The 13,724-nt window shown below is 39.0% G+C and overlaps 1 protein-coding gene across 1 annotated transcript in view; it reads right to left on the bottom strand.

Moving 5' to 3' along the window:
• Nucleotides 1-518: 518 nt before the first annotated feature.
• SPATA7 (spermatogenesis associated 7) overlaps nt 519-13,724 on the bottom strand; it is a gene marked incomplete at both ends in the record, with an annotated part of 38,734 nt that continues 25,528 nt past the window's right edge. Inside the window, 4 exons of the mRNA XM_080707188.1 lie at nt 519-1,040; nt 1,290-1,347; nt 7,373-7,450; nt 12,005-12,120. Coding sequence (XP_080563314.1) covers nt 519-1,040; nt 1,290-1,347; nt 7,373-7,450; nt 12,005-12,120 — 774 coding nt within the window. The remainder of the gene's footprint in view (nt 1,041-1,289; nt 1,348-7,372; nt 7,451-12,004; nt 12,121-13,724) is intronic.

The raw sequence follows: 13,724 nt of genomic DNA, 5'->3' as shown, positions 1-13,724 counted from the left end.
GTAGCTGAGGCTGTCCTTGAACTGCGATCCTCCTGTCTTAGCCTTCCAAGTGCTGGGATTACAAGCATGTGCCACCATGCCCAGCTTATGTTATATTTATGATTTAAGACTCCACCTTGCTAGCAGAGTCTCTCTGGTTCTTCTGTAACCTTGAAAAAGCAGGAAGCTGTTTGTGACCTGCTTAAAGAGGAACAAGCAGTCTCTGGTCTCCAGTCTCAAAAAATATGAATCTCTCAGATCTATAGCTGCAAGGAGGAGTTCCAGCCACAGAAGCACTGGAGGCAGATTCTCCATTCAGCCACTTGATGTTCTAGCCTGGAACAGAGAACCTAAGTACACTGTGCCTTGACTCCTGAGCCACAAAGACTTGGGACCAATGATGTGTGTTCAGCTGCTAAGTTTATGTTAATATACTGTGCAGCACAGAGAACGAATACATAAATCTTAACATTTAAAGGGCAAAAAGGAAGAGAAGTCATATTGAGTTACTGGCCATGTGGGGCATTTATTAATGAAGATCAAACATCCGAAGGGCAGTCTTCAATGCTCATATTCATGATTTTAAGCGTGGGTAGTTCTCTGTCATGACCGTTGACACCTTTGACCCTGGAGAACAGAAGAGACTTGGTGGGCGATGTGCGCAGATGACATATATCATGTGAAGTTTCGACCTTTTCGGTGTCACTGTCACTTTCGATGACATACACAGAGGTTTCCTGGTCTACTAAACCGTCTGAAATATCTGGATTGTTTTCATCCCAAATTGAAGGTTCCTCATTCAGCTGTTGAATTATAACCTTGTCTGAATATTTTGCTTTATAGAGGGGCATGAAAAATTCTGGATGAGAGACGACCTCATTTTCATCCTTTGGTGCACATAGTAACATATCCAAAGCCTTCTGATATTGCTGACGTTCTTGCATTGCTATATCGCGTGCGTTTTTAAACTCATCTTCTTCTGCATTTGGTTTGACTAAACTTTTCTCAGATGTGCAGCCTAAGTCTACCTTCAGGCCATGCAGCAGGTGGCGCATTTTTTCCTAGGATTAAGAAAATTATTATGTAATTATGAGCATGCTTACATTAGATAAGCTAATCAAATTGAATCACTTTTGTCTAATTCTATTAATCTCAGCAGTATCTTTTCCACTCCCCCTGCTCTCGAAACCCCACAGCAAGTGCAAAGGAAAAGAAAGTGCTTGCTTTTAATGCATTATTTGAGAGTGTTAGAAAAACTTCATAATTTCTGACTTAGGATTTTTCTAATAAAGTTCTAAGGAAAAACAAACCTCTTTTAAATGATGTTTATTCTGTTCTATATGTCTTTCAAACAGTCGTTCCAAAAACCTACAAGTAATAAATAAAAATGTTAATGCTTAAAACCAGGAAATCAATTAAATATAAAATAGTCACAGAATACCCAAACTACTAAAAGCTGGAAAATAGTTTTTAGGTTAATCTTTTTTTTTATTTTATTAAAGGTAATGAATCCCTCCCTGTTCTGTCAAGTTTTCCAACCAGGAAGCTAGTATGGCTTTATCACTATGTGTTTACATAATGGATGCCTACATTTCTGAAAAGTAGTATACTCTTTAACATTTTTGCAAATAAAATATTTAAGTGAGATACAAAATTGATGTCACATACACCCCCAAAACTTTCCCCCACTACCTCTGCAAGTGTCAAGAGCCCCTCCCATCCTTCAGTTTCACGTGCATACACACAAAATCAAACCCAAACGCTTGTAATCCCAGTACTTGGGAAGCTGAGACAGGAGGACTGCAGGCCCGCAGCCAGCTTCAGCTACTTAGTGAGGCCCTCCACAATTTAGTGAGGCCCATTTCAAAGTAAAAAATAAAAAACAGCACTGGGGTATTGCTTGGAGGTAGAATACCCCTGAGTTCCATCCCTAGTTCCACCAAAAATAAAAAAAATTCTCTTAGATTTATGCTACCTAAATGATAAAGTTCCACTGATACATAAGTCCACACAATAATCTAAAAGGTACCACTTTCTAAGTTCCACCACCAGCCAGATATCTGTGCCAGACACACAATAAACATGTTACCTTTAGTTCAGACCAATGTCAGGAAGACAGTATTATGAAAAGGATTTTAATGTTTAAATATATGAATGGATCACTATGAATCTCACTATCATGTACAGTCACACTGCACTCATAAAAATGTAAAATGACTTTAAAGATGATAATTCCTAACATAATTATCTTTCCCATAAGGTCACAAGCCATTAAAGAATTTAACCTAGATGTAACTGACTTCATATAATTGATTCTTTCTACTATACGATGTTTATCCATCATATCAATGCAGGTTTCTTGAAAAACAACTGATTTCCTTTATTATCTTCACTGGAGTTATAAGCCAATCTTAAGCTTTGTAGTACTGAATTACTCAGCAACGTTTAATTTTTTTTTTTTTTTTTTTTTTTTTTTTTTTTTTTTTTTAGTGGTACTGGGATTCCGGGAAACCCTTCTACCTCCAGGCTACACTCCCAGACCTATTTTATATTTTTATTTGGAAACAGGGTCTCTTAAGCCAGCATGGCTGGCCTCAAACCAGCGCGATCCTCCTGTCTCTGCCTCCCAAGCGCGGGATTACAAGCGTGTGCCACCACGCCTGGCTCTCTCAGCAACTTTTAAAAAGTCCAAAAAAACCTATATCTTATATTTTATTGTTAACATTTTGGAATATTCATGCATAGGCATTTTCTATGCTTATATATTGCTTTCCCTAAACTGGAATTAAACAATGTTTGGATACCTATTTTGTTTTTTCCCGATCATCTATTTATGCTGAATATCCAATCTGTATTAATAAATCTACTTATCCACTTCTACAACTTTTGTATGTGGTGCTGGATGGAGATAGAGCCTTGTGACTGCTAGGCAAGCACTTTGCCACTGAGCTACCACCCCCAGCCCTACAACGTTACTTTTGCTGAAGAGACCTCATTCAAAAATATTCCTCAATTTGTTCAGCCATACTTTTACTTTTCAATATTTATGTTGCTTCCATTTCTGGTGCTATTATTAAAATGATGTAACAAATTTTTATAATCTTAAGAGAAAAGTGTAAAAATTTAAACATTAACACTATGACTTTTTATGCAAACTTTTTATGGAAAAAAATTACCATCTTAACCATTTTAAAAAAATTTTTTTAAATTTATTTTTTTATTGGTGCACTGTATTCATACATCATAATGGGATAAAAAAAACACTTTTTGTAGACATACATGCACACATTGCCCAATTAGCCCCTACCCGATCCCCACCCCGTTCCCTCTCCATCCCTTTTTCCCATGCTTGGCTTAGTGGTTGACATCTAGTAGTATAGCAATTTATCCAAAATTAGCAATGATAATCTCACAGAACAGTTTCATTTGTCTGATACCAAGCTTTTGATGACTTAAAGATAACATTTCAATATTTCTTTTTGCTTTCTTTCTTACCAGAGAATATTCTTTTTTCTTTTTTTTTTGGTGAAACTATCATACATTTATTTTTCAGAAAAAAATCTATCCTAATGTGGAATATGGACTCTAGATACCCAAAACAATCTCAAAAAAGAACAAAGCTAGAAGATGTATATTTTCTGATTTCAAATCATATAAAGCTACAATAATTGAAACAGTGTAGTACTGTTATAAAGGCAGATATATAAACCATTGGAGTTAAATAAAAGCCTAGAGCTAAATTCTTCCATATATTGTCAAGTTATTTTTGACAAGGTTTCCACGAACATTTGGTGGAGGAAATAATAATCTTTTAACTAAATATTGTTGAAAAATAATAATTACATGAAAAAGAATAAAATTGGACCCTTACCTAACACCATATACAAATATTAACTCAAAATAGATAAAAGACCTAAATATAAATCTTAAGACTATCAACTTTTAGAAGAAAATCTGGGTCATTAAACCTCACAATGTTGAAATTGGCAGTGATTCCTTGGATATGATTTCAATGGCACAGGCAAAAGAAGAGTAAACAAACTCCCTAAAAATTAAAAAAATATTGTATATCTAAAGACAATGTAAACAGGGTTAAAAGTTACTGATAGAATGGGATAAAATATTTCCAAATGCTATATCTGAAGGTATATTAATATTCCAACTAGAAATCCTAAAAATTAACAACAATAAAGGCAAACAATACCATTTAGAGATAGGTAAAAGACTAACATAAATAATGAATCTCCACAGATAACCAATCTTAGTTGTCTGTTGGATGGAAAATCTTGTTTCTCTGGTTCTGGTGTGTGTTACCTATTTCTTCTTTGTAGTTAATCTCTGAGTATTTTCTCTAGCGCAGGTTTTGAAGACATAAATTCCTTCAGTTTCTGTTTGTCATGGAAGCTTCTTATTTCTCCATCTAATTTGATAGAAAGTTTTGCCGGGTAGGAAATTTTTGGCTGGAAGTTGTTTTCTTTCAGAGTTTGGAATATGTTACTCTAAGCCCTTCTGGCTCTCATGACTTGGTTTGGGAAGTCTGGAGTGATTCTAACTGGTTTGCCTCTGAATGTCACTTGGTCCTTTGTTTTTGTTGCCTTTAAGATTCTCTGCTTGGCTTCCACATTGGTCATTTTGACAATTATGTGGCGTGGGGATCCTCTTCTCCGATCCTGTCTAAAGGGGGTTCCATAAGTTTCCTGGACCTGTGTATTGACCTCTTGCTCTATGTTTGGAAAATTTTCTGCTATTATTTCCTTGAAGAGATTGTTGATCCCTTTTGTTTCACCTTCTTTTCCCTCCTCTATTCCAATTATTCTTAGGTTAGCTCTCTTAAAAGGGACCCATATTTCTTCAATGTCAGATTTCTGCTGTCGGATTTTTTTTTCTAATTTAGAAACTATGCGTTCATTTTTGGAGTGATCATCTTCTAAGAGCGAGATTCTATTCTCCATGTGGTCTAATCGGTTGTTTCTACTTTGAATTGAGGCCTTTACTTCATTAATTGCATCCTTTATCTCTTTTTGGCTCTCTCTGAATTCTTTTTGAAACACCTCTATTATTTCTACATTTATTTTCCTGATTTGATCTTCTAGAAATCTCTGAATTTCTGTTTTATCGGGTTCTGATGTTGTGGGGTTGTGGGCATTCATTGCTCCATTGTTATTCCTCTTTCCCATGATTTCGGAAGTTTGTGCCTTCTCTGGGTTCTTCCCTTGGGTCACTACGACTTCACTTAAGGTGCTCTGGATCTCGAGTCTGTGGTATCTAGGTCCCCACTACTCCTTTACTGGGTTGTATCGCAGAGTCTCAGACCCAGGGAGTCAATCGAGGCTGCTTTAGACCATGGGGGAGGGTGCCAGGTTGGGCGTTCTCCTATGGTGTGATATCTCTGCCACTGCCACTCCCCCACTGGGTCAAGTCCCTGGGGGTGCTGTACTGGGATTTCTTCTTTAGGGGCTGCAATTTGACTCACTGTTGTTGAGTGCGCCAATGAAGCTGTACTGGACTCGGTGAATTCACTGCTGCCACCGCCTGTGACAATATGGCGCCGCTGTCACGCCCTCGGCTGTGAGGCTGGCATATTTCTTCTCTGGTTTTGCGCTCCACTCTGAGTCCCTGCAGGGTGTGCTGAGCCCAGCCACTGGGAGCTTTAGATGCTCCCTGCACTGAAAAATCTGCCGAATCCTGCCTGGTTGTCCGCAGCGGCTCACCTCGGCTCGCTGTCCGCCGCTCCTCTCTGGAGCCTGGTGGGCTGTTGAGAGTGTTGGTCTGGTGCCGTCCGGTGAACTCGCCGCTGCCGCCGGCAGTAAGGCGGTGCTGCCGCATCCTCAGGCGTGAGGCCGGCGTGTCACCTCTGTGGCTCTGAGCTCCGTTCTGAGTTCCCCTCCTCTCTGGGGTCTGGTGCAGCAAGGGAAAATGGCGTCCGCCGCTTCGTGCCACGGCTCTAGCCGCAGCACTGCGATCTGGTTTCTTTCTGTGTCTTGTTTTTCCAGCCCTCTTTTTCTCTGTCCCTTGTAATTACATTTTTTGTTTCTCTGCTGATGGTGTTTTCTGACTATGAAAGGCGCTGATTTTGGAGTAATAAAGATTGGTTGTTAGCGGAGCTCATAAGCCCTGCTTTTCTCCGTCGCCATCTTCCCGGAAGTCCCCATCTTAACCATTTTTAAATGTACAGTAAAATAATGTTAATCTCATTTTTAGAAATTTTATCTGCGAAACTTTTCATCTTATGACTTTGAAACTCTAAAACTAATATGTAATATTTTTTTTAGCCAACTATTTTAAATGAAAGAGGTAAACTGCATTATTAAAACTTAGTTTATTTTTGTTGTTTGTTTTTTGTCTACTGGGGACTGAACCAAGGGTCATTCTACCTCAGGGCTCTACCCTCAGCCTTTTTAAATTTGAAATAAGGTTTTGCTAAGTTGCTGAGCGTCTCACCAAGATGTGGAGATCATCCTGTCTCAGCCTCCTAAAGTATAGGTGTACACTGCCGTACACAACCAAATTAAGTCCTTTTTGATATAGCCTTTTATACCAGTTATTTAAATATCTGCTTTAATTTTAAAAATGTAGGGATATAAGTAACTCACTGGAAATGTGTATACTTGGCATTATTATGACTGAGCAACATGGAGAATACACAATGGGGTCCTCTGCAATGTAACATGAAGCAAAGCCTACTGCCCAATGAGTTATTTTATTTTATTATATATAATTTTGGTGGTACTGGGGTTCCTGGAAACCCTTCAACCTCTGGGCTACACTCCCAGACCTATTTTATATTATTTTTATTTGGAAACAGTCTCTTAAGCCGGCGTGATCCTCCTGTCTCTGCCTCCCAAGTGCAGGGATTACAAGCGTGTGCCACCACACCTGGCGCCCAATGAGTTCTATATAGGTATGTGTTTAAGCTAGATTCAGGACACACAGTTTCCTTAAAATATGCAGTACCTACTCTGGTTTTGCAAACTTTCTATTTCACATACTCTGTGCAAACCTAGCTCTTAATTTGTGCTTAGTCAGATCCAATAGTAGTAACAGTTGTAATAAAAATGCTTGCTTTTCTCATAACAGTTTCAGATAATAAAATATGATTATAGAGCTTTGCAATTAAGAAAAATTAAATTTATTTTACTAGTCACTTATAAACAAGAGATATAACATTTAAATAAATAAAATATTTATTCTTTTCTGTAATTCACCCGAACTGTGAACTTGTCCTAGATTGTGAATTAAATATTTAAAACTTGCTATAAATTATAAAAATATAATATTGAAAGAACAATATAATCCTTCATTTCTTAATATGTGGAAATAACTAAGGAATTTACACTATAAGAAAAACATTTGCTGTACAACTCAACTGCCATAACATAATTTAAAAACTAACCTGTTCGAAAATAAACCAAGTTTCAAAATTTCATCTGTTACATCTTGCATGAAACTCAGATATGACAGTTCTTCATCACTGCAAAGGCAAAGCAACACAAAACATAATAATTATTGCTTGCTTATTCTGAAAACTGTACCTAAACAGAAATACATATATTGTTACAAATGTGCTTGTATTAATTACCATTAAAATAATATTAAATGATCCTATTTCAGCCAGGTGTGGTGCCTCACGCTTGTAATCCCCGCACTTGGGAGGCTGAGACAGGAGGATCGCACAGGTTCAAAGCCAGCCTCAGCTACTTAGTGAGGCTCTCAGCAACTTGGTGAGACCCTGTTTCCAAATAAAATATAAAAAAATGGGTCTGGGAGTATAGCTCAGAGGTAGAAAGCCTCTGGGTTCCACCCCCATTACTACCAAAAAAAAAAAAAAAAGGCCCTATTTCTACCTTCTCAAATTATGCGAGGTTAAAGATTTACTGAAAGTGAGAAAAGATTACCTAATAGAATAAAATTTCATGCCTTTCTGCATTATATAGAGGAGTAAAAAAACCCAAGCAGAATTATTTTTATTTGGTGTCTGGGACTGATCTCAGGAGCATTTGACCTCTGAGATACACCTCCTGCTCTTTTTATCTTGAAACAGATTCTAAATTAAAATGCACTGGCTTCCAACCGTGACCCTCCTTTCTCATCCTCCCAAGTACTGGGCTAACAGGTGTGTGCCACTGCACCCCACTACGTAAAGTGGAATTAAATAAAAGAAAAAAGAGAGTAACCAAGGGCAAGAGGAAAACTGAATTTGATCCACTGGGAGCAAGTGTTCCTGGCCAGCAGCATTTTGTATTTCCTCTGGCTCTTGATTGCCCAGCAACAGAGGGACAAGGCTCTCTGTAAAGCCCTTGCGGGAGAGGGAAGCTGTCCGGAGAAGCTGCAACTCTACCACGAAGTCCTCTTCTGCTCTGAGGACAGCATCTTAAGGTTGGGAAACTTACTGAGCAGAAAAATTTTATCTTTTTCCTCAAAATGTTTAGACAGGAGAAAAAAGGTGCAAAGGGAGAATCTGAGTGTAAATATAATGATAGTTCTTAGTTACTTGGATACATTTCTTTACTACCCTATCTTAAATGATAACTATATTTTAGAAGGTATCATAAGAAATTAGGATACTTTCATAAATTTGACTTAATTAGCTAAATTAGTGGATTCATAGAAAATACAAATAGCAGTAGCTACTCAACCGCTGAATAAGCAAATGAAACGTAAAGAGTTAATAAATAAACTAGATAAGATAAAAATGTATGAAAAAGTTTTTTGTTTGTTTTTTTTTGATATGAGGACTCAGTGCTGCCCAGGCTGGCCTCAGAGTCTTGGGCTCAAGTGATTCTCCTGTCTTGGCCCACTGAGTGCTGGGACTACAGGAGTACGCCACTGTGCCAGACTCAAAAGGCACATTTAAAATTGATTCACAGGTTCTTGATGAAAAGCAGCCATGTTTGAGAAGAAATAAAATTTATAAAATATATTATTTCCTCTGAAAAAATGTAACTTAACTAAGACAACATTAAAACCTATAATTATAACATCTGTGAAGATATGATGAGGTTAGAAATCCCTAGGAAGGCTGGGTGTGGTGGTGCACATTTGTAATCCCAGTACCTGGGAGGTTGAGACAGGAGGATCGCAGGTTTGTGGCCAGCCTCAGGTACTCAGTGAAGCCATCTAAAACTTAGTTGAGACCCTGTTTCAAAAGAAAAAAGAAAGGCCGGGCATGGTGGTGCATGCTTGTAATCCCCGCGCTTGGGAGGCAGAGACAGGAGAATCGCGCAGGTTCGAAGCCAGCTGTGCTGGCTTAGGAGACCCTGTTTCCAAAAATAAAATAGGTCTGGGAGTGTAGACCGGAGATAGACGGGTTTCCAAGGACCCCAGTACCACCAAAAAAAAAAAAAAAGAAAGAAAGAAAAAAAGAAAGAAAAAAAAAGAAAAAAGAAAAAAGAAAAAAGAAAAAAGCAAACAAAACAAAACAGGGCTAGCTTGGAGGTGAATGCCCCTGGGTTCCATCTTCAGTACCTCAAAAACAAAAACAAAAACCTCAAGAATCGTAAGTACTAATTATTAAACTAATAGCAGGTATTATTAACTTAGGGACAAAATGCTACTAAAGATAAAAAGGATTAATAATTATTCCAAAAAATCAAGTAATTTTTTCAAATTTAGCACGTATTATATGATTGATACTCCAAAACTGGTGGTAAGAGAAATTAGAGTTCAATTCCAATTTATTTTATACTAGTTTCTGTGATTTTTTTTTTTTTTTTTTTTTTTTAGTGGGTCTGGGGATGGAACCCAGGGGCATTTGACCTCCAAGCTACACCCCCTGCCCTATTATTTATTCTGTATTTTGAAACCGGGTCTCACTGAGTTGTAGAGGGCCTCACTAAGTAGCTGAGGCTGTCTGCGAGCCCCAATTCTCCAGTCTCATACTCCTGAATGGTGGAATTACAAGCATGCGCCACCACGCCCAGCTTTTTGGTTCCTGTGATTCTTAATTCTCAATTTCCACTAAGCAAAATGAAGAGGTCTAAAAGATCTTACTCAGAGTAGATTTTACTCTCGGAGGGAACCTGCATGGCATACTGACATACAGTCCTAGAAAGAGAAAGTTAAAATATTTTAGCAAAACCATGGTGGGTGTATGATAAACATTCAATAACATCACATTTTAGTAATAATATACTTTGGAATTTGTAAAGCACTTTCATGTTCATCATCTAATTTAATCTTTCTTTTTTTCCCCCAGGATGTGGTCTTAGCAGGTAAGAGCTCCCTAGCCAAAGCCTAATAAGGAAGAAGCTGGCCCTGAGGGGACTGTGTGTACATTTCTTCTACTTTGCTACATAATATCTGGTAATAACTTTAAAAATCTCTACTCCTTCTATTCCTCTACCTTATTCGCTTCCTGTCCAGTCTCTGACACTGGATATGCATTGGAGAGCTAATTAACAAAGGCATCTTTTAGATATTCAGCTAATCTGCCACTTTTGTTTAAGCCTAGTAGTCTATATTCTATAACTACTAAACATGATGAATAGTTTCCCAAGAGTGCCTCCGCCTATGGGGACTATCCAAAATCATAAATCACGATCCTTCAAGTTGTAGGTTCTTTAATTCTATTGGTGCTGTGAAACCTGGTTAGCCCCACTGCCAGGGGATTTGTCTTGGGAAAATTTCTGTTGTTTTAATTCTGCACTGGGGATTGAATCCAGGAGCATTCTATCTCTGAGCTACACCTCAGTCACTTTTTTTTTTGTTTTGTTTTGAAATAGGGTTTTGCTAGGTTGCTAAGAGTCTTGCTACACTGATGAGGCTGTCCTCAGCCTTACTATCTTCCTGTCTCAGCCTCCCAGTTATTGGGATTACAGGCGTGGGCCAACATGCCTGGCAGGAAAGTCCTTTATAAAGTTGTGATAGCTGGGCGTAGTGGTGCACGTTTGTAATCCCAGCATCTGGGAGGTTAAGACAGGAGTATCGCAGTTTGTGGAGAGCCTCAGCTACTTAGTGAAGCCCTTTGCAACTCAGTTAGACCCTGTTTCAAAAATAAAAGAATAAAAAATAGGGCTAGGAATGCAGGTTAGAGGTAGAATGCCACTGGGTTCCATCCCCAGTACTGCAAAAATAAATAAATAAATAAACAAACATTGTGACAAGTAACGAAAACTAATATGTCTGTCTGTCTCTCTCTTTTGTGATTCTGGGGATTAAAACCCAGGGTGCAGCGTGGTGATGCAGGCTTGTAATCCCCGCGCTTGGGAGGCTGAGACAGGAGGATCGCACAGGTTCGAAGCCAGCCTCAGCTACTTAGTGAGGCGCTCAGCAACTTAGTGAGACTCTGTTTCCAAATAATATATAAAATAGGTCTGAGAGTTAAGCCCGGAGTTAGAAAGCCTCTGGGTTCCACCCCCAGTACCATAAAACAAAACAAAACAAAACAAAAAGCAAAAAACCGCATTCCATCTCCAAGCCACACCCCCATCCCTATTTTTGTTTTACTTTAAAACAGGGTCTTGCTAGGCTGATGAGAGTCTATGTTGCCGAGGCTGTTCTTGAACCTGTGATCCTCCCGTCTCTGCCTCCCAAGTACTGAGATTACAAGTGTGCACCACCACACTTGGCTTCCCTCTTTCTTTTAGGAATGCATTAACAAAATTAATTCATTGAAACCTTTATTGAACACTTAACTGTAAAACTGCCTGTTTTTTCTTTTTTCTTTTTTTTTTGGTGGTACTGGGGGTGGAACTCAGGGGCTTTCTACCTCCGGGTTATACTCCCAGACCTATTTTATTTGGAAACAGGGTCTCACTAAGTTGCTGAGAGCCTCACTAAGTAGCTGAAGCTGGCTTTGAGCCTGTGAGATCCTCCTGTCTCAGCCTCCCAAGTGCGGGGATTACAAGCCATATGCAATCATGCCTGGCTTCAAATTGCCTTTTTAAAAGTAACACTGCCACTGAATGGTTAAAACAGTAAAATAGATTAATGCATATAATTAAAATAGTACTCATATTGTAAATACTATATGTCAGAAAAGCAATTCCAAAGGACAGTTGAGATGGTTCTCCTGTAAACAGTCTACCTCGGTGAGGGTGGCTGCAGAATGCCATCTTTATTCTCCTGCCATGGTAAGCCAGGTCCTTCTAAAGGTAAAGGGGTTAGTTCTTCTGTGGCTCCACATGTCATATAATTAGATGCCTGGAAATGTAACAAAAAGAAAAAATCTTTATTTTTCTCCCAAAATATATAAGCAGAAATAGAACAGAGCAAATTTCAAGAAAACTAGAGAAATTAGTAAAACTAGTAAAAGTGACTGATATGAAAATAACTGTTTTAGAATAATTTATCTATCCAATCTGTACTTTCTTTCTTAAACTCATTCCTTCATTCATTTGTTTAGTGGTGCTGGGGACTGAACCCAGTGGCATTCTGCCTCCAAGCTACATTCCCAGCACTATATTATTTTTTATTTAGAAACTGGGTTCTAGCTGGGCGTGATCCTGTTTCCAAATTTAAAAAAAAGTATAAAATAGGTCTGGGAGTATAGCCCAGAGGTAGAGGGTTTCCAGGAACCCCAGTACCACCAAAAAAAAAAAAAAAGTGGGTCTTGCTAAGTTGTGGAGAGCCTTGCTAAGATGGTGGAGCTGGCTTTGAACTTAAAGCTCTCCCTCCCAGCCTCCTAAACACAGGCTACAGGCGTGAACCACCATGCCCAGCTTTAAACTTATTTTAAGTACAATAAAATGACATATTTCTTGCATTTTAGTTAACAGTGTTTTATTTATTTATTTTTTGTGGTACTGGGGTTCCTGGAAGCCCTTCTACCTCCGGGCTACACTCCCAGACCTATTTTATATTTTTATTTGGAAACAGGGTCTCCTAAGCCCGCGCATGCGGCTGGCTTCGAACCTGCGTGATCCTCCTGTCTCTGCCTCCCAAGCGCGGGGATTACAAGCGTGCGTCACCACGCTCAGCAACAGTGTTTTAAATAGCATTAAGAAAGCACCACAAACAGAGAAAGGAAGCAAACTTTTAAGTTAGAAAAATCCCCTTTATCAGGAATTCAAACAGCTTATGTTTCAAATGCTGACGTGTAAATATGGAGAACAGTGGTAGCATTGGGAGCACGACCACTACTGTTAACAAACAAGCAAAAACAACGACGGCTTTCTCTTAGAGAATCCTTTTTATGTGTCACAGACTAGGCCCAGCATTCACCTGCCTTATTAAATTTATTCTTTACAAGGCTAAATTATCAGCAAAGTGCTTCACAGTGAAAATGTCCATCCACTGCGTCCTTCAGGCAATCGCCTTTGTGGCTGACGGCCCCTGGGCACCCGCCACCTTCTCGCAGGGTTATGGGTGCCCTCTGGGAGCACAGTGAAACAGAGATGAACTTCTGCTTTGGCTTATTTAGTTCTGCACAGAGCTAACTCTTCCTCTTAAACTCAAGCCAGCGATGGCCCTTTCAAGGACAGGAATTTGACCTGAATCGCACTCTTCCCAGCGACTCGCAGGCTGGGCACAGTGTTTCTAGATGAGCAGCAGTCTTGCCCTGTGCCTGCCTTGGCAGGATCACATCAACAGCTGTTAATGGCTGAGATGACAACTTGCCTCCTTCTGTGCATTTTCAGAAAGGAAGAGGGAAGCTCTTCTTTTATAGTGTATATTTGATTCTATATTTGACATTTTAATAGTTAAACCCATTTCTTTTTCTTTGCAGTACTGGGGATGGAACCCAGGGGTATTCTACTTCCGAGCTACAACCCAGCCTTATTTTTTATTCTTTATTTTGAAATAGG

This window comes from Muscardinus avellanarius (assembly GCF_963383645.1).
Source record: "Muscardinus avellanarius genome assembly, chromosome: 12".
NCBI lineage: Eukaryota > Metazoa > Chordata > Mammalia > Rodentia > Gliridae > Muscardinus > Muscardinus avellanarius.
Note: the sequence above shows the minus strand (reverse complement) of the source record. Positions and strands in the feature narration are given on the sequence as shown.